The sequence below is a fragment of the Hippocampus zosterae genome, chromosome 11, assembly GCF_025434085.1.
Source record: "Hippocampus zosterae strain Florida chromosome 11, ASM2543408v3, whole genome shotgun sequence".
Lineage (NCBI taxonomy): Eukaryota > Metazoa > Chordata > Actinopteri > Syngnathiformes > Syngnathidae > Hippocampus > Hippocampus zosterae.
Genome location: NC_067461.1, coordinates 10034545 through 10060827, shown reverse-complemented (window position 1 = coordinate 10060827; position 26283 = coordinate 10034545). Strand labels below are relative to the sequence as shown.

The 26283-nt window shown below is 43.2% G+C and overlaps 2 protein-coding genes and 1 long non-coding RNA gene across 4 annotated transcripts in view; 1 reads left to right on the top strand and 2 right to left on the bottom strand.

Moving 5' to 3' along the window:
- LOC127609933 (uncharacterized) overlaps positions 1-24348 on the bottom strand; it is a 76088-nt gene extending 51740 nt beyond the window's left edge. The window contains exons 1-4 of the long non-coding RNA XR_007964702.1: positions 23661-24348; positions 21616-21779; positions 21363-21532; positions 3997-4321 (exon numbers count right to left, since the gene is read on the bottom strand). This is a non-coding gene — a long non-coding RNA (uncharacterized LOC127609933). The remainder of the gene's footprint in view (positions 1-3996; positions 4322-21362; positions 21533-21615; positions 21780-23660) is intronic.
- rrp12 (ribosomal RNA processing 12 homolog) overlaps positions 1-26283 on the bottom strand; it is a 101099-nt gene that overhangs the window by 63478 nt on the left and 11338 nt on the right. The window contains exon 34 of one of the 2 annotated variants that reach the window (XM_052079498.1): positions 25680-26259. The exons of the other annotated variant lie outside the window; for it this stretch is intronic. Coding sequence (XP_051935458.1) covers positions 26157-26259 — 103 coding nt within the window. The 3' untranslated portion in view covers positions 25680-26156. Of the gene's footprint in view, positions 1-25679; positions 26260-26283 lie in introns of those variants that run through there. 2 annotated transcript variants of the gene reach the window in all.
- Positions 1959-25489, top strand: antxr1d (ANTXR cell adhesion molecule 1d). Its single transcript, XM_052079504.1, has 18 exons — positions 1959-2342; positions 6528-6599; positions 6967-7038; positions 7803-7884; positions 7995-8025; positions 8097-8170; positions 8915-8983; positions 9083-9163; positions 9239-9299; positions 12517-12615; positions 13693-13762; positions 16963-17041; positions 17280-17375; positions 17472-17510; positions 18414-18512; positions 18585-18749; positions 18917-18997; positions 24348-25489. The coding sequence occupies exons 1-18, from the start codon at positions 2176-2178 to the stop codon at positions 24636-24638; spliced, it is 1728 nt and encodes a 575-aa protein (XP_051935464.1). The 5' UTR covers positions 1959-2175; the 3' UTR covers positions 24639-25489.

Genomic DNA, 26283 nt, shown 5'->3' with positions numbered 1-26283 from the left:
ACACACATTCATCTTGAGTTCAGAGTCAAACCAACTGTGCAGAAACATCCTCTCTGTATATCGCAGCTATCTTCCGGTGCAAATGCAGCTCTTGGGCCATCAATGTAAATGCAGCCCCAAAACTCACAATGCCCTCACTGGTCGTGACCACCAATTAGTCTGAATGCAATTTTGGAATACATCCTGAGAGCCGTTTCACATATGTGCCTCCAATTTTGTGAAACAGTGTAACAACTACAAGTAATAGTGTTCAGCCCAAAACGGTCACAGAAACATTAACATGGAAGCCCTAATTAACGATTTTGTAGCACTTGACTAGTTTGTGCGCTCGGGCCCCGTTATTCGGCAATGTTACATTTATGCATGGCAAGATGCAGCAAGTAAGTCAGGTTTGCCACTGGGCCAATCGTCTGAATGTATCTGTCCAATGAGCATTGAATGGATTCATTCAGATTTATAATTTGGCTCTTTACATGGCCACAAAAATGTCAGTTAATCAGAAAGAAGGTTTTGTTCTTGATATTTAATCAAATTTCCCTCAGGGGCAAAATGCCAGAAGCTTTTTGAAAAGCTGACATTCCAATTGTGCAACAACCTAGAAAATACAGGCTTCTAGATGGCCATGTTGTATCCCAGCAGACATCTTGGGAATTTGTAAATACATTCTGGAATACAAGAGGCTGAAGGCAAAATTGCTGTGTTCCGCCAATCAACAAAACATCATGGCTTTGACATTATTTAAGAGGAAAATACAATTGTTGCTACCCGAAAGATCAAGTAGGCTACTGTTAAAAACAGACACAAACCATTTACACAAATATCTGACAAAAGGTTTCAAAGAAGTCGTTTTTTTGCCACATTTGTGTGGCTCAACATGACAGCATCTTGAAATTGTATCGGTGCGTGACTATTGCAGTGCATTTTCAAGTTACTTAAAGATAAAAGCTATTCAAAGTAAGTTTTGGCAATTTTCTATTCTTTTTCTTTCCTTTCAAGTCCTTTCATGTTGGAATAAGTTTGAAAACATGGTGTGTATGAGAACAAAGCAACCTGGGTATGAAAAAGAGTAAGACTAAACAAGGTTTTTGCTGTGTAAATAATCCTTCACGCTGCCATGATCCCAAAATGTTCGTTCTCCTGTAAAAAAACATGTATGTCCATTTTTGTCATTTGAAATAAATGTTTATATTCATAAGATATTCGAAACACGTTCATTATCTATGACTTACTGTTTTTCATTCAATTGTTTTATATTCTTTTTTCCCCCCCATGTAAAATTTGATTTAATTTTGACTTGACACTACTGTGGCAGCGTAGGTTAGCGATACGACTATGCCACATCCCGATTTATGTGTAAATCTGTATCGGTGATGAACGTCGTTCGAAGCTGAAGACTCCCTGTACGCAGCACAGGCCAAACTGTATAGGACAATAACATTTTACCAAGTGTGTATAAGAAAGGCTGTTACTTGGGGTGTAATGGTACAAGTACTTGTGGAAGACTTTCCTAAAAAGAACAAAACTATGCCAAGATAAAAGCAAAAATGTGTGGCTGTATGTCGTGCAATTATCATTACAATTTTATTCTTTTAGATGTAAATTCTCTGTTGTTGTTTTTTATAAGGTGCACTTAAAGAACTTTGGACATGTAAGCATCGTGTACTTACATTTAAAAACATGATATTTGTGTCTTTTAAGGATATTTTTTATAACTTGTCTAAGAGTGAGTTGTGACAAGAGGAAAATGCTGGTCCCAGAGCCATGGATGCAACAGTTTAAAACTCCACTTGAGGGGTAAGTGGGCAACAATAAATCAAATTAGTGTTACATTAAATTGCATTAATCTGCATTTACACGACATCTACTACTGTGGAGTTTTAGTTAAGTGGAGTTTAGAGACTCTCCTCGGGTGTCGCTCCTCTCCTCCATCCTGTGCAAGCCTCACGTTTCTTTTTTTCCCTCCCCACCCCAGTCTCAAGAGGCGAGATTTAGGGAGGCCGGCTTCCAGTCCACGCCTGTGCGTAGCGACACGGCCCGGCCTCACGTCGCAGAAGAAAAACTTGAGACACGTCGATCAATGCGTTAACGGATGTTGGAGTGGGGGGGACGATGTGAAGATTTGCAGTGAGTAGCGGCGCTGTTGCTGGAAAGCTCGAACGCAAGCGGGGGGGAAAGATGGCGAGGAGGCGCATCCACACGATCCTCGCTTCGCTTCTGCTGGGACTTTTCCTCCTCCATGTGTCGGTGAAAGGATCGCAACAACAGGGACAACAGCAGGGGGAGGAGGAGGGGGAGGAAAGGTCCTGCCAGGGCGCCTTCGACCTCTATTTTGTTCTGGACAAGTGAGTGTCTCTCATTATTTATGGCTTTTGTTACTTTCTCATGGCTGCGCTTAGCCGCGCAACCGCCCCGTGGGCTGGAAAACGCGTGGCACTCCGGCCTGATGCGTCGGCGTCCCGTTGGACAAATAAGCACCAGGATAGAATCGAACCGAACTGGGAAATCCCCTCGTTAAACGATGACAAAGATCCCAAACAATGAAGCACTAGGCTGTGCGAGCGGTTAGGATTACGCGGGGAATCCGTACAAGTGCGCAGACTTGATGGGTTTTTATTTTATTGTTTTTTTGTTGGGCCGTGTTGTTCTTTTGGCCCGGTTCATAACACCGAGGCAGAGAGAGCAAGCAGAGCCGCGGCATGTGGGCTGGGCCAGTCGGGATTGAGTTTCAGGCCGTTGACGCCTCCCTGCCGGCCAGGCGAGCACAGCTGCAACCGAGCCGTGCAAGTTGTCTCCCAAGTTCTGTTCTGTGCACGCTTCAAATCTACAATCCACATCCACTTCGCTATTCTTTGATATTGGCAATATATTACATGCATACATAAATTTTTGGGGCTCTGTACAGCTGCACAATCCAAAGGGAACCAGTATGAGTGTCCAGAATTTGGTCCCAACAAAGATAAGTTTTTACTTTATAAAGCTGGGGTGTCAAACCCATTTTGTCGCGGGCCGCATTTTAGTTACCATTTCCGTTGAAGGACCATTATTTTTCTGAAATCATATAAATAAGTCAAGAATAACGGTTTATTGAACGATTGTTTCAGTTACTGTCATGGGGTGTTTGGCAACAAGAAAATGTTGACAATATCTCTCTTCTTTATATCATATGGGAATTTGAAATTATTTTATATATTTTAGCAAGCCTCATGGAAGTTGCCATGTTTGATTTGTTTTTGTGGGCCACATAAAAAGGTGTGGCGGGCCAGATCTGGCCCCCGGGCCTTGACTTTGACACGTATGCATTAAAGTGATGTCGATTTTACTGACCTTCCATACATTCAGCTGGAGGCGATCTAGCGGACTTTTGAGAAGAGGTGGGGTACCCCGCGGACTGGTTAACATTTTTAAATGCTACAATCTATCCAGTAAATCACAATGTCCCATCACAGGTGAGCTATTTTTAGAACAGAAATGTACACATGGCCCTTGAGGGCGACATCGTGCCCACCTGCACCGTGTTGGGGACCCCTGATCACAACATGAGTTGAAAATGAATTGAGTGCAACAAGACGAAGGGCTTTCTAGTCATGCGTAGTCATGTCTTGCACAAAATAAGTTCTATATTCCAATTTTGCGCCCACCGTATTATTACATGATTGATTTTCTTTGGGTCAATGTTCAGTTAAGATGATGCCAGTTTACTGCGCTTATGTAATTTACTGTGTGCATATTGGGAGCTGCTCAGACATGATAATTTACATTTTTATCATTTCTGGCCTCCAGTTGCAAAATGATGCGGATGGCTGCAGAGCGATTAGACATGTCAAAACGTGCTACAAGCAGACCAGCGTACAGATAAGGCTGAAAAGATGGAACCTGTTAAAATGTCAAGCCGTTATTTGTTCAGAGTAAATTAGAGTGGTTGAATCAATTTTGTTCAAGCATCCGGTGATTTGCGTAGCTTGTTGTAACATGTCCTCATGTTTCCCTTGTACTCACCATTGGAGCTGCAAAGTCAACACTTTGAATGACATTTCACTCTTTGGGGTGTCCACGGCAACATCTGTCAGCTGCTCTTCACTCTTTACCCTTTGCTTCCGAAAGTTTAAGAGGAGCCCGAGGAGCATGCGTCACGCATGGCCAGCGCTCCCAGTGCTTGGACCTCTTCATGTCTCCACAGGCCTCCAGGAAGAAGCTGCTCTTCTCTTTTTTTTTTCTCAAAACCAACTTATTGGCCTTTTTCCCTTTAATGCCACATGATGACCTGTTCAACAGCCCCTCAGTGGGAGAGAACTATGGCATCCAGCGTGTTGAGAAAATAGATCTAGATGGACAGAATGAAAAAAGGATCATCAGCTCCCTGCATTCCTACACTCAATGTCTGACCAACACCAAATAGCAGACTAACTATTTCCTTTGTAACCCACAAATAGAGAAATATGCGTTCGAGTTTGTGGTGGAATTTACATCCGTGCTCAAGAATTAAGTGCATGCAGACTGCTTTCTTTGTAAAAGTGTGTCAATACATGTAAAATAGTTAGGAGTAATCTCTCAAATGAAAATCTGATGGCAATCATGCAGAACTGGAGCCTTTGGAGGAATTAGAGCATGTCGAGAAAAAATGGGATTCATGCCAGAAATTAGCGTGCACCCACAAATGTCGAACACAATCCATCTCACCACATTGGTCACCTGCTATTTGTTCTGGTTTGTTAAGAAAGAAAAAAAAGGAAAAACCCCGCCACGTTTGGCTTTATCCAATGGTGCTTCTACTCAAAATAAGCTTGTTTACTTGCCGGTTGAGTAGAAACATTTGTAGCTAAAGCAGAATTGTGGCTGCAATTTTACTTTGTTGACCTCAATTATCCACTTCTGTTTCAAACAACCAAATAACTCGGAACATCTCCAAACACCATAGATTGTGGAAATTCAAACACAAAGCCAGCCTAAACTTTGGAGTGATGTCGCGGCAACATTTCAGAGTTGATTGTTTGGTTAGGGGCCCATAGGCGTCAAACGCAGGTCCTGGAGGGCCGCTGTACTGCATTTTTCCAAGTCTCTCTGTTGCAACACACCTGATTCAAATGAACAGGTTCAATGCCGGGCTTCCGCAGAGCTTGCTAATGATCTGTTCATTTGAATCAGGTGCGTTGCAAAAGGGAGACTTGGAAAACATGCAGGAAAGCGGCCCCCCAGGACCTGAGTTTGACACCTACGGGTTATGCTTTCAGAATTTTGGTCAAATTCTAAACTGTTAGACTTCAAGGTTTCCACTGTATTTTAAAACATTGACTTGCTGTTGTGTTCCAAGGAAGCACACAAGTAGTTCTTTTTACTTTACCTTAAGAGGTACCAATAGTCATCTAGCGCTCAGCAAACTGTATGATTACTGCTCCTCCTACTTCCACTCTTACTCTGTCTTCTTCCTTGTTCCCTGTTGTGCTCGCTATCACTACACTCCTCTCCAGAGTCCCTCTAGTGATGGGACCAGGACACAACACTAATTGGCTAAAGGTGTACAGTACTGTTAATAATCTTTTTATTAGCATATGTGCATTAAATGCATCAACCCTGACTATTCAGAAACTAAAAGAAAGTAATGCTTATCTTTGGTTTTCCAATCAAAATGGCAGTAATTACCATGAGAAGACTGCCTACAAAGCTCTCTTCTGTTTATTTGAGGCGGTCTAGAATCCTAAAATTGAAGGAGCACTTTGAAGACCTTATATGGTATTGTGACTGTGTCCCGAGCAGACGCTTTCTGGAACCTTTATCATGTCCTCCTGTCTAGGAAAACGATAAGTGGAGCAGGAAGTGGCCGGTTAAACGGGTGGTACAAAAGAAAAGCATCATGAAACCAAACAGCTTTGACTTACTTTCCTTTTACGAGCCTGTTACACTCTTCAGACCGCCACCCTCTTTCCATGTCTGATTTTTGAAGTCATTGCAACCCCCCGCGCTCAATGAGTGCTACTTGTGCACCCCTTTGTTGTTCACGACACTGCCTTTTCTCTCCGTCAACCTGTTGTTAGGCTGCCTGTGCTCATCACCATCTGTTCTCTCTCACTGCCGCACACAAACAACCAAACGGGCATACACACACATGCACATGGACACACACGGGCCAGCTGCCCGCTACATGTTCACTGCTAAGGGCTGCTGCATCTGTCCCAGTCGAACCTCACCCCTCTGGCCAAACAGCAATTAGCCCTCATTAGCAGCCTCCTGGGACTGGGCTTCATTATGGAGACAGTCATGTAAACAGTAGCAGCATGTAGGCGGCTAAGCAGCAAGTCTAACAGGTTACAGTGCAAAAAGGTGGCATGTGACCAGAGACATATTCATATCATACCACCACTATTGCATTCTGCAAAATTAAAACATGCGAATGCTCACAACCGTTTTCACTTGCTCCAAAGTTGCACATCTTCATATGAATATGTGACTTTTCCTCTTGTTTTCTAAATAATACAAATTAAATTGCAACAAATGGAATACCGGCCAACAGTGCTTTTTTTCTTCTTTGACAGATCTGGAAGTGTGAAGCATCACTGGATCGAGATTTACTCTTTTGTGGAGCAGCTGGCAGAGAAATTTATCAGGTACAGTCATTATTGTAAATATGGCTGACTGTTAACCATTCTTTGTAATTTAGTATTTGATTAACTTTACAACAGAGAGAAAAATGTGCCACTTTTTTAACTGATTTTTTTGGGGGGGTGGGTGGGTATTAGAAGGTCATGGTCTTTGTCCTATGTTCTAATATGTTAATATGTGGGGGGGAATGTCAAAAATCCATCCATCCATCTATTTTCTAAACCACTTTATCCTCACAAAGGGCGCGGGGATGTTAAAAATATTACACAAATCTAAAATTATAAGCAGATCTATGCGGCTGCTATCATTTACATTTTCAGTCAAACTTGCGATTTAGAAAATATGAATGTCCAAAAAACTGTGTGTTCATAGTCCCATGTTGAGAATGTCCTTCATCGTCTTCTCCACGCATGGCAAAATCATCATGAAGTTAACCGAGAACAGGTAAAGAAACAACACACATCTGTATTGTATGTTTAGCTCTGTCCCAGGAGTTTGTTTTTTTATGTGACATTTGTTGATGACATGTTTATGTGGAAAATGCATCGCTGATTTTGCATGCAAAATTGGATGGAGCATGTTGCCCAAAATACAGAGTCCACTACGTTTTGGGTGCAGATTCAAATTATGGCCCTACTTTTTTAGTTTGCCACCATTTACCCTCAGCCTTTAAGCTGATGGAATGCTCAGATGCTGGAGACCGCCACATCCCGTTTCTGTTGAAGTCATTCTCCTTTTGAACGCAAGTTTCTGTCATAACATGGGCAAGGCTTTTTTTTTCATAATATAGCCAAAGCAAAAAGCCTCATACACGGCAGTGGAAAAAACAATAACCAGTTGCTCCAAACGTTCCAATCTACTTTTTTATTTGCAAGAAATTGAAAGAAATATATAAAGTTCTCGAAATAGATTGCAAACTGTGTAAATTGCGTACATGCTGCATAGCACTTTATTTTGCAAGAATTACACTGCACACTGTGCCGTGACTGTAAATATTTACATTCTAATTTAAAGTGTTTTTTTAAAATATTATTCCTTTTTATATACCCCAAAATAAAACATTTAGTGCATCCCTCTCCTGGAATTTCTCCTCTACCCTTAGAGGGTTACATTTGTTCTACTGGAAATATTACTCAATTTCATTTTTTTTAAGTTTTTCAAATTCCTTTTGTGGTGATTTTTTTACATGCTCTATTTGTGTCCCTCAGGGAGGCCATCACTGGTGGGCTCAGAGCTCTAAAAAGTGTGATTGCTGGAGGAGATACATTTATGAACCTTGGTCTGGAAATGGTAGGGGCAACCTGAAAACAGTGTCATTCAATATCTGCATTAGCACAGAATTAAACGGGTATAAAACAACCAGTCAAATATTCAGACTAACTATGTCTCTGTTTTGGTAGGCAAATGCACAGATATATCAAGAGAATCAAGGTAAACTTTCTACCGCCGATGAACAATACAGTACATTGTTTCGCAGGCGCTGAATTTTGCGTGCTTCACAGGGACAGCCAGTGTTATCATCGCGTTGACTGACGGGGAATTGAACGACTGGCAGTTTGACACAGCTCAGCGAGAGGTAATATGGGATGAGGAGTTGCTTTCATGCAAATACTTTATTTCACGGCTGTTTTTGAAGTCTCTGGGACGGCCTTTGGGACATATAGTTACGCGGATTGGCGCAATCTATCAAAGAACTGCTCAGTAGATGATAAAAGCAGGAAAATTTGGCACTTAGAACAGACGCAGAGGAATAATTTTACCTATTGGGTCATCACAGATTTCACCCATGACCCAAATAGCAGCCATTTTTCAAAATGGCCGACATAAGATTAAATTCTTTGGTTTACAGTCGATATAGAGTTTAGCTTTTTGTTTCAAAACATACGTTTTCCAACCAAAATATTATAATAAAACCAATGTAGAGGCCTTTACAAGTCAGAAAACCACAGGTTGCTCAATGTTTGGTTTTGTTATCACCAGGACTTTTCCATATCGAAATACTGTCTGGCTGTGAACTCAATTGCTATTTTATTGCTCATTCTTGAAAAGAGATAATAGTAATGTAACATTTGGTATCTTTCATCCTTTTGCTGCAGCTAGTCACCGTTTCTTTCTAGTTTCTGAGTTTCTTTCCTCTCGGTTTGCTAATTTACATAAGACAATAAGTGTCAAATAGTCATTTGATACAAACAAAAAAAATTGTGGAGCGTTCAGTATCTGATGGGTTTTTCAGGTGTTGGAAAAGTCACAGCAACACTGGTGGTGACCCTTTTGGCTTGACTGCATTTTTTTTTTTCGTTTTTGTGTTCCATCCTCACAGGCTCAAAGGGCCAGGTCTATGGGAGCCATTGTTTACTGTGTAGGAGTCAAAGAGTTTAACCAAACCCAGGTGGGAAACACAGAAGCAAAGAGTGTGTGTGTGTGTATATATATAAAAACATGCAACAAAGCAAATGCAACATTCTCCGTGTGTATGTGCTTTCTCTAGCTTGCGACCATTGCAGACACTATGGAACATGTGTTTCCTGTGTGGGGGGGCTTCCAAGCCCTCAGGGGAATCATTGACTCGGTAACATGCATCCACACAAATATACAACGAAACACACTAAATTGTGTCATCTCATCAAATTGTGGTGTGCTTTAGATCATCAAGAAATCCTGCATCGAGATACTCGCAGCTGAGCCATCCAGCGTATGTGCGGGAGGTAAGGGCGGTGCGGTGAGCAAGGTTTCCTCGTGAAGACACCGAAGCAGTAATATGTGGGTGTGATTCTGTCAGATGACAGTCATCCAAAGCCTCTGGAGCGAACCATGGAGTTGAGTAATCGCACATGGGCTTATTGCCGTGCGGTGACACACAGCGTATTGTCATTCACGGCCGGGGGAGATTAGCATAGTCACTTGGCCCCGGCATGTGGGTCAAAAGGGGAGGGGGAGGAACTGGACTTGGTCAGAGAGAAATTAGCCATGAATCTTTAAGCATGGCTTGTTCCCTGGCCTAGTTTGCCACATCGTATAATGCTGAATAGCCACTCTGGCTCCTTCACCCTCTACTTTGGCCTCTCTTTGCATGGCCTTTGGATGCCACTTTGAAGAAGTAAAAGGGGGTGGGGGGCACCAAATAAGATGGAGCATAAGCCTCTGTGCGAGTCTGCGGGATGGATGAGCTTTGACATGACCTTATTAGGAATCACTCCGGAGAGTGCATTTACAGCCTGGAAAAAAAAAAATCTTGATGAGATTTTCTAAAAATGATCACAAATAGCGCTGTGTATTATTAGATTTGTTGTTTTAGCAATCCTCTAACAACCATAGAGTAATATAAAATACAGTCGCCGCTTGTACGACTCCACCGACATTTACAGTAACTGTAATGAAAGATATTTGCTGCTATTTACTGTTATATAGAAATGGTTAAGTGATAAGGAAAGGAGAGGCTGAGAAGATGATCATAATACCACTAAGAAGGGGCTTAATCAGTATCCTCATGTGATAATTTTCTCTGGCGTATTGCCAGTTTATCAGCCGACATGCTCCCAAATATTTTCCAACAGCCTCATTTGTCATTCGATTGATGAGCAGCCTAATGGTCAGTGAACTAAGAAACTCACTCCAACCAAAACTTGACTCTGGCCTAATTAATGAAGGGCAGCCACTGTAATGCACTGAGCCTATTACTCCAGTGTGCATCCTTTGTTATTAAATGAAGCCGTGTAGAAATAATCACAGCATGTGTGCTATACAACGCATATGATTGCTGTAGCGTGACGCAAGATAATGTGATTGTCTAGCACCGGTCAGCATTTTATTAGCACCGTTGTGACATATTGCATCATTACTGTCCTATTGTCTCTATCTATGCAAGTCAGGCTTATAACATGTATAGTTGTTCTTTAAGAGCACACACACACAAACGCGCACACACACACACAGGTCCCTCACACTGATGTGAAGTGACCAGGCTGAGCTGCCTGCAAACAGGCCATCAGACTGGACAGTGAACATTGGGCCACACTATCAGATATGACAGCACTGACTCCATACACACACACACACACACACACATAGGCATAACATTGACCCAGAGATCTAACATGACAGCCAAGATTGCTGCTTTCATTAGCGCCTGACCCATTCCTCCCCGTCGTTCCTTCCTGTGTGGCCCCCGCCCTGCCCTTCGCTGTCCTCTTGCACTAACGTGATTGAAGGGCTGCCGTTCGGACAAGCCTTAGCCCACTTTCTCCGCGCACACAAGTGTCGCGGCATAACAACAGAAAAAAAACCCAAACATGTATCCTTCATATAGACGGTCACATTCATGCTCGTCAAACATTCAGGTGAAGATGGACATGGACATGTGGTCAAAGTGGCGGGCAGCAACATATGCATGGTACAAGTCAGCAGGGCGCCACCAGTCCTGACCCGCCATGATCATGACAGCATTAACCTTTTTGCCTGCCACTGTACGTGACAGCTAGTGTGTGTTGAAACTAATATAATCTCCATGCGATCTTCCAGGGAACTAACCTAATATACTGTACCTCACTCATTTCACAAAAGTTTAATGACAAAAAAAAAAGAATGGCTGTTCAGTATGGTCAACAAAAGCACATTCTTTATGCCATCTTGTTGAACTCACAAAATAGAATTCATTTGTACTTTGTCAGTGGCCCGGTAGGCCAGTGGTTAGCACGTCGGCTTCACAGTGCAGAGGTACCGGATTCGATTCCAGCTCCCGCCTCCCTGTGTGGAGTTTGCATGTTCTCCCAGGGCCTGCGTGGGTTTTCTCCGGGTGCCCACATTCCAAAAACATGCATGGCAGGCTGATTGGACGCTTTAAATTGTCCCTAGGTGTGAATGTGGGCGTGGATGGTTGTTCGTCTCTGTGTGCCCTGCGATTGGCTGGCAACTGATTCAGGGTATCCCCCGCCTACTGCCCGAAAACGGCTGGGATAGGCTCCAGCACCCCCCGCGACCCGAGTGAGGATCAAGCGGTTCGGAAAATGGATGGATGGATGTACTTTGTCATTTACATTTGACAGTACTATAAAACACGTATACCAACAAAACTGCAACATTTGAACATCTAAAGCATGTCTCGATTCGCAACAGCGACTTGTGTCGTGTCTGGTGTGACCTTTCAAAGAGGAGTGCCACATTTACGCCAACACACTACTGTTGTGTTTTTAATGCAGTGATCTTCACGCTGGCGTTTTTAAATGGTAAAGGTGTGACCGATGTTCATTTCTATTAGCCGGGAGGTTGCTAGAGGTGCACAGTCAGAATGCAAACACACTATCTGCTTCCACTCGGCTCAGGAAAAGGCAAAGAAATACACACAGTCCACACAAACACACAACACGTGCAGACGTCATGCGTTGTGCCATAGGTAAGGTTCGACCCACTTTGACAGCACTGTGCTGTTGTCAAGCCCGCAGGCTTGTTTTTTAACCAAGTGTTTTCTTCCCACTCGCCAACATATGCTGAGAAGCAACCACATCGTCACTGCGGCATATGCTGGCAAGGCCCTGTCAGTGCACTTTAACAGCGCCCGAGGGAAAGTAAAGGTCAAAGACGCACATGCACCGTGCACACACGCCTCGTGGCTACCGCGCACACATACCAAGATATTTTGGAAGAGGAGCACTTTGAGCGTCAGTACAATTGGAACATGTTGTGGACTTTCTGTACGTATACATACAGACTCTTGGATATAAACAAATCGTAATGAGGCATGCTTGGGCTTGAGTCCAACAGAGAAAGGAAATGTCTGTCATGGTGATCATTTCCCATTGAGCCCGAGTCTTCCGAAAACTAAGTTGCAGAACGGTTCAGTACTTTTATCACCCCCACCCCCCCAAAAAAAAGTCTTCATGTTGTTGGTGTGTATGAAATGAAATGAGGGCAGTGTTTGTCTCTCAGAGAACTTTCAGGTGGTGGTGAGAGGAAACGGCTTTCTCCATGCCAGAAATATCGACCAGGTCCGCTGCAGCTTCAAACTAAATGACACACACACTGTCGGTAAGTTGTGCTGGCAGTCAGACTCTCAGTCAGGATAACGGGAATGCACATAGGAATGTGTGTGTGTGTGCGTGTGTGTGTTGTGGGGGGTAGGGGGGTGCGGCTTAGTGAATTTTCACTTGCAAAAATCACAAATCAATCTTGGCCTATCATTTAATAATCAACTTAATGCGGGCCCCATGCTAAGTGGACCTTTGATTCATGCCCAATAATGTATGCAGGTCGTATGTTTTTCAGGAAAAACTGAGCAATGGGGATAGGATTTTTTTTTTTAATCTCCAAATATGGAAATGCATGCATGCCTTACTATGAAAATGTAGGGGCCGGCTGTAGTTTTAAGTTAGACCACAAATTAGCACTCGATAGTAGACAACTCATAGTTGCACTTACACTGGGTCTTTACTGTCATCTATGACAGCGCGAGTCGGCCTTCTCGTTTTTTGCGGATTTGGAATGATGCAGGATTGTACAACCTCGAGAGCCTTTCACATTGGATTTTTCACTGTGGAACGCGAGCACAGTGGGAACACTTTCCTCATCTGTGTCATAGGAGAAGTAACCCTCACCACGACAAGTAGGAAGTTTAGAGACAAAGGGACACGGACACCCACGGCAAAATTCTGGCCAGGAGAGATGAAACCACAGCGAGTTGGTCGGATCTCTGGAGTCTCATCTCCTACCTGAGCTTTCATTGAGGGTTACAAGAATTACAACAGTACAATCAATACAAGAATCAATTTGACATGACGTGTATGAGGACTTCAACCCTTGGTTTATTCAAAAATACGTGTTTACTCTTGCACCTGGCTTTTATGTGTATTTTAAGCAAGGCGGCCAGGTTGCCCTGACCTTGGATTGTGGTTAGTATGCTTTTCCTAAACTAGGGTAAAATGAGTCAAACAACACAGGATATAGAAAAGTATAGGACTACGTCCGAGTAAAAGTGTAGTTGTGTCGACATGTCTAGAATGTATGATTGGAACATTACATTTGATAAACTGGTTATACATTATTTCCTTCTCAAACTGCAAAAAAAAAAAAAAATCTCACATCGAGAAAAACCTAATTTAATTGCAGATGAGAGACCAGCCGGAATAGAGGATACATTCCTTCTCTGTCCTGCTCCTGTTGTCGAAGAGGCAGGGAGGTGAGTTGGGCATCATTTGTCACTTTTTAACCCTCACACTTTTTTATAGAGACCAAACTTAGCAGTCCATATCTTATTTTTGTGTGCGTGAGTCCAATTTATCCGCCACACCATTTATCCTTGAAAACTTGGTCAAAGTCACTGAGCGTGGGTGCGATCAATCAGAGTTTGTCACAGCTAACGAAGGCAGACACCAATCACAGGAGGAGAGCCCAGGAACACGACTTAATGAGCGCCTCCTGGTTTAGACCTTCACAGCCCCCCTCCTTTCCGTATGTGTGTAAATATGAACGTGCGTGCCTATCTGTGTGATATCCCAATCTGCAGCTGACACTTTAAGGAGAGAGAAAGAGTGCGAGGGGAAGCGGCCATGGGTGTAAAGTTTCCTCCGAGCGTTTGCGACCCTGCCCTTGGTAATTGCAAGTGGAAGTTTTCGAGTGGGGCAGACAGAGCGCGGCTCTGGGCTGAGCTCCAAGTGGACCGAGGCCCAGCAGCATTCCCGGTCCCGCTGCCCCCCAGGCCTGTGCATAATTATCCACTGCCGCCCTGCGGCTTCAGACACCTCCTAGTCATCATCTGTCTTGGTGCTGTCACTCAGATTTCTTGTGTGATTTGAGCTCGTCCGCGAAGATGTTGGTTTATAGGGAGTCATAGCCGACATCAATTGGGAAGAGGAATTTTGCTTTTGCCCAAGACTCTTTGATAGGTTGCATTATACGTCACGAGTTTCAATATAGATATACAAACAGTGACAGACGGGTTTTGAAGTTAATTGGGCTCAATTCATCCAAGAAAAGGTAATGCAGACAATGGATTGAGGAGGGATCCATTGAAAAATTATACATGTATATTATTTTCCAATTTAGACAAATTATTTCATTTCATCCACCCATCCATTTATATACAGTATATACATATATATATACACCGGTATATATATATATAGAGAGAGAGAGAGAGAGAGAGAGAGAGATAGAGAGATTAGATGTTCTACCTGCTTTATTTCACTAGATTGATAGTCAGAAAAAAAGTACCTGTTACTTAAGTGAACACTCACAAGCCCCCCCCCCCCCCCCCCCCCAAAAAGAATAAATAAAAAGCAGCAGAGCAATGGCTTGCATCTAAAAAAAGGCTCTAATAAGTCACGGTACCATTATGTTAGGATGTGTCCTTAATTTTATAGAATATACTATCTCAAATATAATGATATAGAATTACATATTTTTGCATGGCAAAATTAAACTAAAACCCCCAGGTGCATTTTAAAATGCATTCAATCATTTATTAAAACAGCCAGTCATAAAATAGCCGTGCCTTTCAAGTGAAGCGTCTTCTATTCTATTTTTTTCTTTTCATTTTTTTTGTGAGACCAAATAAAAATGTGGTACACCATCAACACCCGGTGCCCGAAGGAGTCCATTTTTCCATGTAGCTGAAGCCCATTAGTGCACAGTCAGCACTCTTTGACACCCTTGCGTTCCACTAAAGAGCAAGTCAGCTGTGAATGCCCAAAGGGCCCAAAGAGGAGACCAATTGACGCTTGATGGACTGTGGAAAATTGCACCTAAAAGACACACAACATACTGTTGGTGCAACCGCAGTCAGATTCATTGCTTCGACGGGAAGCGAACAATTGCGTTGGTCCCCACCTTTAACGCTATATGCACTTCCTGTCCTTCGGGCTGCCAACCAGACCTTGAAGCCCCTCAATCCCCTTCTGCTCTATCCGAGCCTTGTCTCTTAGAATGAAGACATTGATGCTGGCTTCACATAAATCAGTGTTGACTGCAATCCTTCCGGATGCGACGATACAAACACACACATAAACACAGGGCAAAGACACATATAATGGGGGAGATGGTGATTGATAGAGATTGATAGCAGCATGTCCCCTGACCGTACGATGGCAGGGGGGGTATAAGAGCGGCACCTGCACTGCCGATTTCCTTCTCCCAAGTCGGTGACAGCATGAGTCAAGGCACAGTTGTGTTGAGGGTATGGAGGAGAGCAAGTGTAATGTTGGTGGGTGAGGAAGTCAGCGGGTGATGGAGGGAAGGGGGTGTCTCATGGGGTCTCAGAAGGGAGTGATAGTGCTGAAGGGATTTCAGACAGAAAAGGTCCTCTTCATACCATCCCCCACACACTCTCCATCCACACCCCCCCGACCCCCGTCACCGCCCTCTCCTCAAATGTGGACCCAAAGCTCAATGCCCCCCTTGTCTCTGTCCCCCCAAACCATAAGCACAGCACAAGAAGCCTTTCTCCGCTCTTTTCCTTCAACCGAGAACTACAATCTGCAGCTGCCTCCTTTGCCACTTCTCACTTTGGCTGCTAGCATCTTTTGTTTTGGTCACTGATAAACAAATCCGTCCATTCAGCCGTCAAGAAAGAGCTAAATGTTTTCACGCTCAATGGTGAATCCAGTTTTTCATATTACAAAGTAGATTGAAAGTCTGGCCAAGTGCGCAGTCTCCATTAGTTTTTCACAAATGTATCAAGAGAGTTTTATTTCAGTTGTTGGTGGTTAGCTTTTTCCATCCATCCATCCATTTACTAATCGACATATCCTCATGCGGGTCGAGGGCGGGCTGGGGCCGATCCCAGCTGTCTTCGGGCAGTAGGCGGGGTGCACCCTGAACTGGTGGCCAGCCAATCGCAGGGCACACAGCGATGAACAACCATTTGCACTCACAATCACTCCTAGGGACAATTTCGAATGTTTAGTTAACCTGCCATGCATGTTTTTGGAATGGGGGAGGAAACCCACACAGGCACGAGGAGAACATGTAAATTACACACAGGAAGCCCGGAGCCAGAATCCAACCCTGCACCTCTGCACTGTGAGGCGGACATGCTAGATCACCATGCCGCGATAGGGCTTTTTGTATTTTTTTTTTTTACAATTTTACTCGATTATCCACGCGTGAATCACCACAATTTCACGAAGCATGAACAAGTTAAACAAAAAAACATTCATTCACCCGCTCCTAGTGGCAGATGAATGAGACATCATTCAACTTGATGAAGAACTCCCTTGACCTTTTGGTGGATTCTGGGAAAGTGCCCATGTCAGCGTTTTAGAGAACGCAAGTATGGACAGAGCACATGGAGGAATGTGCAGGCCGCTTCAGGCAAGCGTGAGTAGACCAAGTAGTCCAAGCAAGCCTCAGTCATAAGTATGTTGCGTCCGTGTTTTGCAGGGTCATCTACCTACAGGTGAGCATGAATGAGGGCATCTCCTACATCACCAGCTCGGTTCACATCACAACTACTGAATGTGTGAGTAGATCACGGGCGTGCTGTGGACCCATATTTTAATCAACTTCCCTTTTCCTTTCAAAACTTCCTTTGGATTTCCTCCAGTCTTCTTCCTCTCTTCTTTCTGACGTCTCCTCTGTTGCGTGTGTCATCAGAGGAGGCTGTGAGTACTCTGATTGCACAGAGACAATTTTTTCTCCATGTGACTCTCTCTTGGTCTAATTTCGTTGCCGTCATTGTGCATGTGTCGTTTGTGCAGTTTGACGGCACCATCGTGCTGATCTCGCTGCTGGTGGTGTTCTTGCTGTTGGCCCTGCTGCTCATGTGGTGGTTTTGGCCTCTCTGCTGCACTGTGGTAAGTTGACACATCAGCATTTTAGCTTCATTTGCAAAGAACTCTTTCGGGCCCATTACATTACTGTAATATGATTTTTACTTCTTCAACCTTCAGGTCATCAAAGAACCGCCCCCTCCACCTCCCCCAGAACCAGTAAGTATTTGTGTATATATATATATATATATATATATAAAACAAGCTGATTGTCAATGCAATCTATTTCTAGCTATCTATAAAATGATTATCAATTGTGCATTTGAACACGGTCATATAAGTGTGAAAATAAGTCAACCACTGTAATATTAAAAGACGAATCTTTAAAAATGCAATAATAGAAAGGCATCATTTGAATTGTGCCAGTGCTGCACCTCATCCTAGAGGGGTATTCCCCTATCTTCAGCCCCTTCTCAAGGTGTCTAATTTTTCGGCTGATATTTAGTTTTTCCTTGCACAAACCCTGCACCTCTGCACTGTGAGGCGGACGTCCACTGTCGTCCACTGTGCCGCCTAAATTCTTTACATACAAAATATTACTTTTCATAGTAGTACTAGTCTTTGCTTATCCATGTTTGGGCAACAGTAGTGCATCTAAAAGGATTTGAGCTTTGGAAGTGGAAGAAACAAAAAAACCCCAAGGAAATCAGTTGTTTGAGTGATGCTAGTGTATTGATCACCTTCCCCCTTGCCCTTTTTATGCTCATTTTGTATGCCCACGTGTCGTTCTGTGTGTGGTGTTCAGCAAAAATATTAATATGCAGTACATCAAAATCAAAGTTTAGTTTCCCTTTAAGGGGTTATAATTGCTGCAATAAATTTAAAACACATTTGCTAAATTAAAGACCCCGCAAAAGTGAATTCAGAGATGCGTTTCCCCAATGACGTTATAAATGGTTGAAGTTAATTGCTGAAAATGGGTCGAAACGATATTAAATGCTATCCCACTCAAGACATTTGAAACATCATAAGCTTATTTTCATTCCTTTGCCAAGTACAGTTTTCAAACATTTAATGGCTATAACAAATGGATTGCTGCAAGTGAGCCTTTCCTCTCCAAAGGAATCGGACGATGAAGATGGAATGCCCAAGAAGAGATGGCCCACAGTGGACGCGTCTTACTACGGAGGACGAGGAGTGGGAGGCATTAAACGCATGGAGGTACACAACCGGATACATTCAGCGGTTCTTGGGTGCAAAACGTGCCATTTCTCGTTGATGTATTTCCTGCAGGTGCGCTGGGGGGAGAAGGGCTCTACAGAGGAGGGCGCCAAGCTGGACAAACCCAAAAATGCTGTCGTCAAGATGCCAGACCAGGAATTTGAGCCTTATGAACCCAAGCCTCGCAAACCCAACCGCCGGCCCACCCAGCGAAGGAGGTGGTACACGCCCATTCAGGTTTGTCTTCAAACTATGTGGGAATTCTTTCTTAACTCATTCAGTACCATCCAATTCTGGACCAAGTCTGAAAAGACGTTTAAAAACGTCTTTGGGAGTGAATGAGTTAAGCAAGCTTTATATTTTAATAAATTATCCGTGTGGGTGTGTGTCCTTCCCCTCTACAGGGGAAGCTAGATGCTCTGTGGGCTCTCTTTAGAAGAGGCTACGACCAAGTGTCTTTGATGAGGCCTCAGCCTGGAGACCAGGTGAGTGCTGGCTTAACATTCCTTCTTCATTTTTAGCATGCGGCAAAAACAAAATGTGTGCACCAGACATTGGCATTATGACTATAATTATGGATCTTCTTGTGGGTGGGTAGCAACCACTTAAATGCTTTCTGGCAGAGAGTGTTTTCATCACGCTCTGAAAGATAGAACATTTCTGCAATCACGTTCCAGTGTGACAACTTGTCGGTGTGTCAAATGTACACACACCAGCAGCAAGTCATTCTTACACACCCAATGCGTGCAAAATAGCCTCTTGATCGCGCTCATGTCATCAATGCCGCCATTGTTGTCCAAACCTTGACTTTTTCTGAAACGTTTCTAAAGCTGCGCCGTACTGTCAGTGACATCATTGTGTGTCACACAAAGGTGTAGCACAACTAGATGGAGCAAAGCGGCGCCTGTTTTCTAACCTTGGACCCTCGTGCTTGCACCCCTATAACCCTGAGGACATGTTTTCATCATCACGCTGGTTGCCATGGCATAACATCTGCACTTGTCAATGGTGTCATTGTCACTCCCCATTGGAAAATGTATCAATTTGTCCCCTGTGTCGCATCTTCTTCGTATGTAACAGTATGCGTCTATAGTCTATCAAATAAGTCAGCGCCAATGGATTCATCCCCACTTTTTTTTTCCTTCTTCCGAGCCGCACAATTCATCTTTGTGAGGACAGAGGTTTTCAAAGTCACTTCACACAGATGCCCCAACAATGAGCACGACTGCCTACATGGTCCATTAACTGAGAAAAATGAAACTAGTCTTCACATATTTACAAAAGGAAGAGGAAGGGGAGGGGGCATGCACTTCTGCGGCAAGTGAGAGCAAGATTCCGCTGAAAGGCTTAGCGAGCATAAAAGACAGCAATGACGTCTCATCAAGAGCCGCTGTAGGTCGAGCTTCCAAAAGTGACAGATATGGCGGGAAAAGCAATAAACGTATTGAGGTCAAAAGCAGCGTGTTAAAATGCAAAAAGTGGAAGAGGATTTACACCGAAGCTCTTTTAACATGGTCAAAGGTGAAAGACTCCTGAGGACGAACGTAGAACAAAAAAAAAATGCCTCCAATGTGTGACGCCTGGCACAAATTATGTTTAGGTGGCACGTGATTAAGCACATTTGAGCCTTCTACTGCCATGCGAAGACCGTTTGGGAACCGGAAATAGTGCAAGGCTATTTTTCTTCAACAAAGTGTTGCAAACCCAATACTATAATAGTTTCAAATATATAGATAATATTGTTACCAAAATATAGATAATAAAATAAGTGTATTACAAGAAAACACAACTCAATTTGAAGTCAAGTGAATAAGCATCCCTAAAAGTGGCGGTTTTGGCTTGAATGGCCCCCTACGTGAGACCCCTTACTTTGTATGCCCCACCCTACACTCTCTCACACACACGCGCACCCACACACATTTAAAAAGGACAGGAATGGACCTTATATTTACTTAAAATGTGTTTAGCTCCAAACAAATGAAAATACAGCAACAGTAAAGGTAACATGACAACAACAACAAAAAGCAGAACCTTATTGCAATCATTTTACCTTTGTTTACTAGCGTCGGATTATTTAATTATTTCAAAAATGTTGCCTTAGGTATAATAAAAAAAAAAAAAAAGTAAAATTGTATCATAACCTATTTGCTCCCCAACTATTTGGTTGATGCTTATGATGCTAAGGCCAACTTTCCTGGGACATGGTTGCGACTCCACCAGGGGGTGCAAATTCCCCCTCCTGTCATCAAGCACGAGAAAACAATTTATTTCACCTCGCAATTTACATCAGAGCCACACGTGATGCACACGCCAGAAACCGCCAAAGCCCCGAGCAAATATTTAGTTGATGGAATCGTTGCTTTTTTTTCTTAGACTGAACAAGTAAAGTAGCTAATAGCACAAGAAAGACAGAAAGATTATCGAGCATCTATTCACGGGAGCGCTCCTTCCGCTTTCTCCCAGCATTACTTTTACCTCACTGCGTCTGCAAAACGGCCGTCAGCGTGCGACCACTTTCTGCCACAGACTGTTTTTGCATTTTATGTCTTAACTGCATGAGTGTGTGTGTGCGCGCGCACGCGCTTGTCACTGTAAGTTGTGTGTCAGCACCGCCGAGTGAGTGTCACACAAACAGATGGGCAGTTTAAAGCCCACGAGCCATATTGTGACACAAGAGATTCCCTTCTTTTGTCCCCGCAGCTGATGGCACGGATGTTCCGTCACACAGGACGGCAGAGACCAGAGGGTCCCCCGCCATCTTACGCCCCCCCCACGTCTGTCCGTCACCCAATCACTTTGCTTTAAAGCCTCGCTTCGCCCTAATTTCATCCAACACATTTCATCACTCACCTCTTGTAGCGTTTAAGGCTCGACTTTTAATGTCTGCTGCACGTCCAAAGCATCCATCCATCCATCCATCGCTTATCTCATTCAAGATAAAACCATCTTCCAAGCTCTTGACACTGTACGCTCGGATACACGGGAAGACTTGCCAGTTGAATCTCTTTTCCGCCTGTTGTCTGTTTAAAAGTGATTGAAAATGTTTACATCCTGGCTTTCTAGGATATATATCATGTATTGTTTGAGGACAGTGTAGGCATACTTGCTTATGTGAGTGCTTGGCTGTAATGTCATGCTTGAGGGTCGAATGCGCTTCTTCATTCTCGCCTTCTTCTTTACTGTATCGGCCACCGATGTGTAGGCACAGCATATTGACTGGATCAATCATACTCGTGTGTGCGCATGTGAAGCGCAGAGTCTTGAGGCCTGGAAAGAGTGTGGTGTTAGGAGAAATGCTGGAGGTGTTTCAGGGGATTTTCCCAAAAAAACAGTTGAGGTTTGGAAAGGGAGAGTCGCAAAGACGGGAAATAAAGCTGTGACAAACCATCATGCTCAACAGGGTCGCGTAATGTCTTGTGTGGTTACAGGCTAAATTCTCAGTGTAAATTTTGCAGTGCGGCACTGGAAGTTACATTGCACAAAAATAAGATTACATGTGATTTACAGCTTGCCACACTCATGCTGCACATTATTTTTTTAGGGCACAATAGTGTACGACACATGCTCATTTTGACACAACCCACCCATTTTTTTTATTATCTGGGTTTAGGCGGCATCTACCATGACACTAAATTGATAAGATTAGATGAATAATGAAAATATAATTGATAATACAATAATACAAATGACATTAAAAATACAGTACTACTATGTAGTACAGACACTGCCTTATTTTTAAATGAATATAGATCATTGTCATTATTTTGATTATTTATTTTCAGTATCAGTAGTCGAGATGTGTTAAATGCATGGATAGCGTTTCAACATATTAATTTTCATCACTCTCTCTAACAAGTGTCATTTTTAGACAGAGCATACCCATCAAAAAGTTTCGTTTAGCTTAAGTGGTTGCGAGTTTTTTTCCTCAAACACCAATTCTTTTGTCTTAGTGCTCTTTTTACAGCATCTTCCTGAACCTTCCTGTCTGTTTATTCATGAGCCAGAGGGTTCATTCAGGCCATATGTTGTAGTAGCCGCATGCTCACACACACGCACACACACTCATATTCATGAGCTTGTGTTCTCATTGTGTCCATATGCTCTTGCTGGTGTTGTTGGCCAAACTGGCCCGTTCTCCGCAGCCCGATGACAAGACCGTGGCAGTCACCCCCCGATAGCCCTCCTCTCCCCGAGCGGACTGACCCCAATCAATTACGCAGCTCCTCATATACATGCATTCGCACAATAGCGCCCCTCTAGCCACAAAGCTACCGCTGCCTGGGCCATCTAAATGGCCCCTGTGTGACTTTAGGGCCTCTCTGTTTAATAAGGTGTTATAATCAGACCACCAAGGACACAGAGAGCCCCCTCTCCATGTCTCATAACAACGCCGACTTTGCAACAGCCATCAATGAGGACAATAAGAGAAGCGTCCCACTCTTTGCCGCCTTGTAAATCATGATTAGCACCCTCTGTTAACTATTGTGGGCATATTTAGAGATGCCCCTTTATGTTGCAAACACATAAGACATAAAGCACTTTCTGTTTGGTGTCACAACACGGGAGGAGGAAAGGGGAAGACCGCGCAAGTGTGTGCGCCTAATTTTGCAAGCTATTGTGGCGCAGGTGTGAAGGGAAGACAGGCGCGCCTCTGTCCGCCCTCAAACACTCTCGCTTCTGTCAGCACAAGCGGGGACGCGACTCGTCGAGGCTGTCTCTTAGCTGCGCGTTTTCACTTCAAAACGGCAAACGCTAAAACATTTTAACATTCTTCACTGGCACACTAAAATAAAACAAGGAGTGTTACTTCTCTTTTTTTAACCGCAAAGATTAAAAATAAAACAAGGAGAGTTACTTCTCGTTTATTTAAAACCTCAAAGAGAGACTTTCAGTCTATTATCTTAATGCTAGTGCTAATTAGCATTAGCTTGTACATAAGATAACATTTATTTGTCCCACACTGGGGAAATTTGCAGTCTCGAAATAAAGGTTATCTTAGCTTATGTAGAAACTAATGCTGATAAGTGCGACGGGCTACCAGTTTGATACACACTTCTGAAACAGGCACCAATTTGATGAACTCTTGTTTTAAGCAATGCATTCAATACAAAGAGTACATAAACACACGAGGATAGACAACATACTCACAGTATACATGCGTATTCTTCATCTTCTGCTAAGAATGACTTATATTAGAGTCATACTGATGATCAGAGAGGAGTTCAGACGTCGAATCTCAAGTATATTTGTCCGTCAGTCTTAGACTGCTCCCAGGTGGCCATGGTTATTTAATTGATTCAGTGCGACAAAAAACAGCTCATTTAAATGTCATTCTATTTATTTAGCAATGTTGAATGTTTTATGAAGTACAATATCATAGCGTGCTATTTAAAATGCTGTTGGGGTTTTTTTTAATTAAACCATACCAGTCTTGTCCCTGACATGTTTTGACGTTGTATCAGTTTATGGTGGCAAATTGGTGGATTGCACACGGGCGCCAGTCAAACTTTGGAAAGCCATATTTGTCTGCATGGCAAATGAATCAGTATGTATCTAACAATAAAATTAACATTTTCTAACTTTCATACTGTGATTTTGGATAATGTCCTGTTACCATTAAAAAAAATCAGACTGATCATTTCTTCAATTGAGCAAACCCCCAAAATTCAGCAGGAAGTCAAATAATTAGTACCCCTACTTTGGATCGATGGATAGACAAACAGGCAGATGAACAAAGACATGATAGGCAAATTGATGGAGTCAGATGGACAGACAGACAGACAGACAGACAACACCAAAGTGTTGTTTCCTAACATTTGTGTCGCGTCTTTCCAGGGCCGCTGCATAAGCTTCCACCGGGTCAAAGAAGGCGAGTTGGCCACCTACACCCGCGCTGCCCCCTCTCCGCCATCCTCGCCCCTTCCCACCGCTGCCCTCCCTCCCGCGCCCGCCGAGCAGCGACCCCTGGTCTCCAACTCGGTCCCCCGCACCAAGCCCCCTTCCAGAGGGCCCCGCACCACGCCTCCGTCACGCACACCCCCTCCTGTGGCACGACCCCCACCCGGGCCGCCCCCATCCCGCATACCCCCGGGACCACCGCCTTCCAGACCACCTCCCAGGCTGTGATGATGATGATGTAAAGTGGTCCAACTCCTGCAAGCCCGTGGGCATTGTTGCTGGACAGCAAAAACACAAAATTTATCCTCAAGTTTAAATCAGCCAACCATTTTGTTACTTCAGTACTTTCATGGCGACGAATAGGAAGAAAACAGCATGTAGGAATCCATGTTTGCTTCTAGATCAGGGTGTGAATTGATACAGTATGACCTTTGGGCAGATCATTTTTCAGTCTTCTTCGAACCTAACATGCATGTTTTTGGGAATGTGGGAGAGATGCGAAGCAAGAACATCAGAATTGTGAGGCAGACGTGCTAACCATTTGATGATTAACAGTTCTATTGTTGCATTATGTTTTTAGCATCATAGGAAAAAGGTTCCCCGCCCTTTCTGGAATGAAGAGAATGTTATGTATGAGTAACTTTGCCTCGGTTTTGTTAGAGGAGCTTTTAGGAAAAACATGAGCGTTGTAACGAATAGTAAGTTGAAAAATGTTTTAAATGTAGACTACCCTCGGAGTTGCTGCAGATTAGGCCGACGGTCCTTTTACATTTCCCAACCAGTTAAAATTCTTGTGGCAACTGCAGGGCAGTTTCTACAGATTTTATTTATTTTTATTTAGCCATGGCTGAGTTCAACACTAGGGTCTCTCTTTTTCGGGCAATTTCAAGTTGTGTGTGTGTGGTTTGTTTGTTCGTTTGTTTTTTATGTTAGCAAGCCCTCTAGACTGACATTTGTGGTCTTTTTACAATTTTTAGTATCAAAAATTGCCTTGTGCTTGTCTCCATTTAATGAACTGACTGAAATGATCTTTTGCATTATTTCTGTATTAACAACTTCAATAAACATTTTTTTAATGAGTCACCTCTTTCATCTAATAGAAGTCATCCATTTTCGCAATATTCTGATATTTTTGCAGAAATATGCTTGCGAGACGGTTTATGACATTGATTATTTAGTGCTGCAGTGCTTTTTCCTTGAATTAAACAAATTGACTTTTAACTGCTGTCAGGACACTAATAATCTACCCGTGACATTAATGCAAAATCAGAGATTTTTTTAAAAATTATTTTGGAGTGCATTCAAAGTCATAATTTAAGTTTAAATGGGAGAAAAGGAGAAATAGGGTAGAGGTACAAAGTAAGCAGTGCGGCTGGCGTTTTGCTGAATGCAGATTAGCTTCTGATAGTCGTTGACATTGACATTTTGATGGCAGCACATCACAGACATGTACGACAAATAGAACCATTTTGGATTTTGATGAAAAAAGAAAAAAATGTACAGTATATCTCCTTTAAAAGATTATTATTCACTCACAAGCCAACACTGCTCTAAGGTGGCTTAGTAAGGAAAATACATAATACTTTGTCTTTGTATCTGCATACACTCAATGTGAAGAGCAGAATTAGGATTATGAGGCAGTTCAAGAACAAACTGAGTTCTTCACATCCACACAAGATGTCCATGACGTCACCAAACACACAGGCACACACATTTGAATTTCCTTCGAAGAGTCATCCATGGTCTTCAGGCTCTCCGCTTGCTCTTCTGCATTTTTCTACCTGACAGCGCCCCCTTCTGGGCTCCTCTCACCATGCCCTTGAATTGGCCCTGCAGCTTGGCCCGCTTCCTATTTTGACCACAAAAACACACA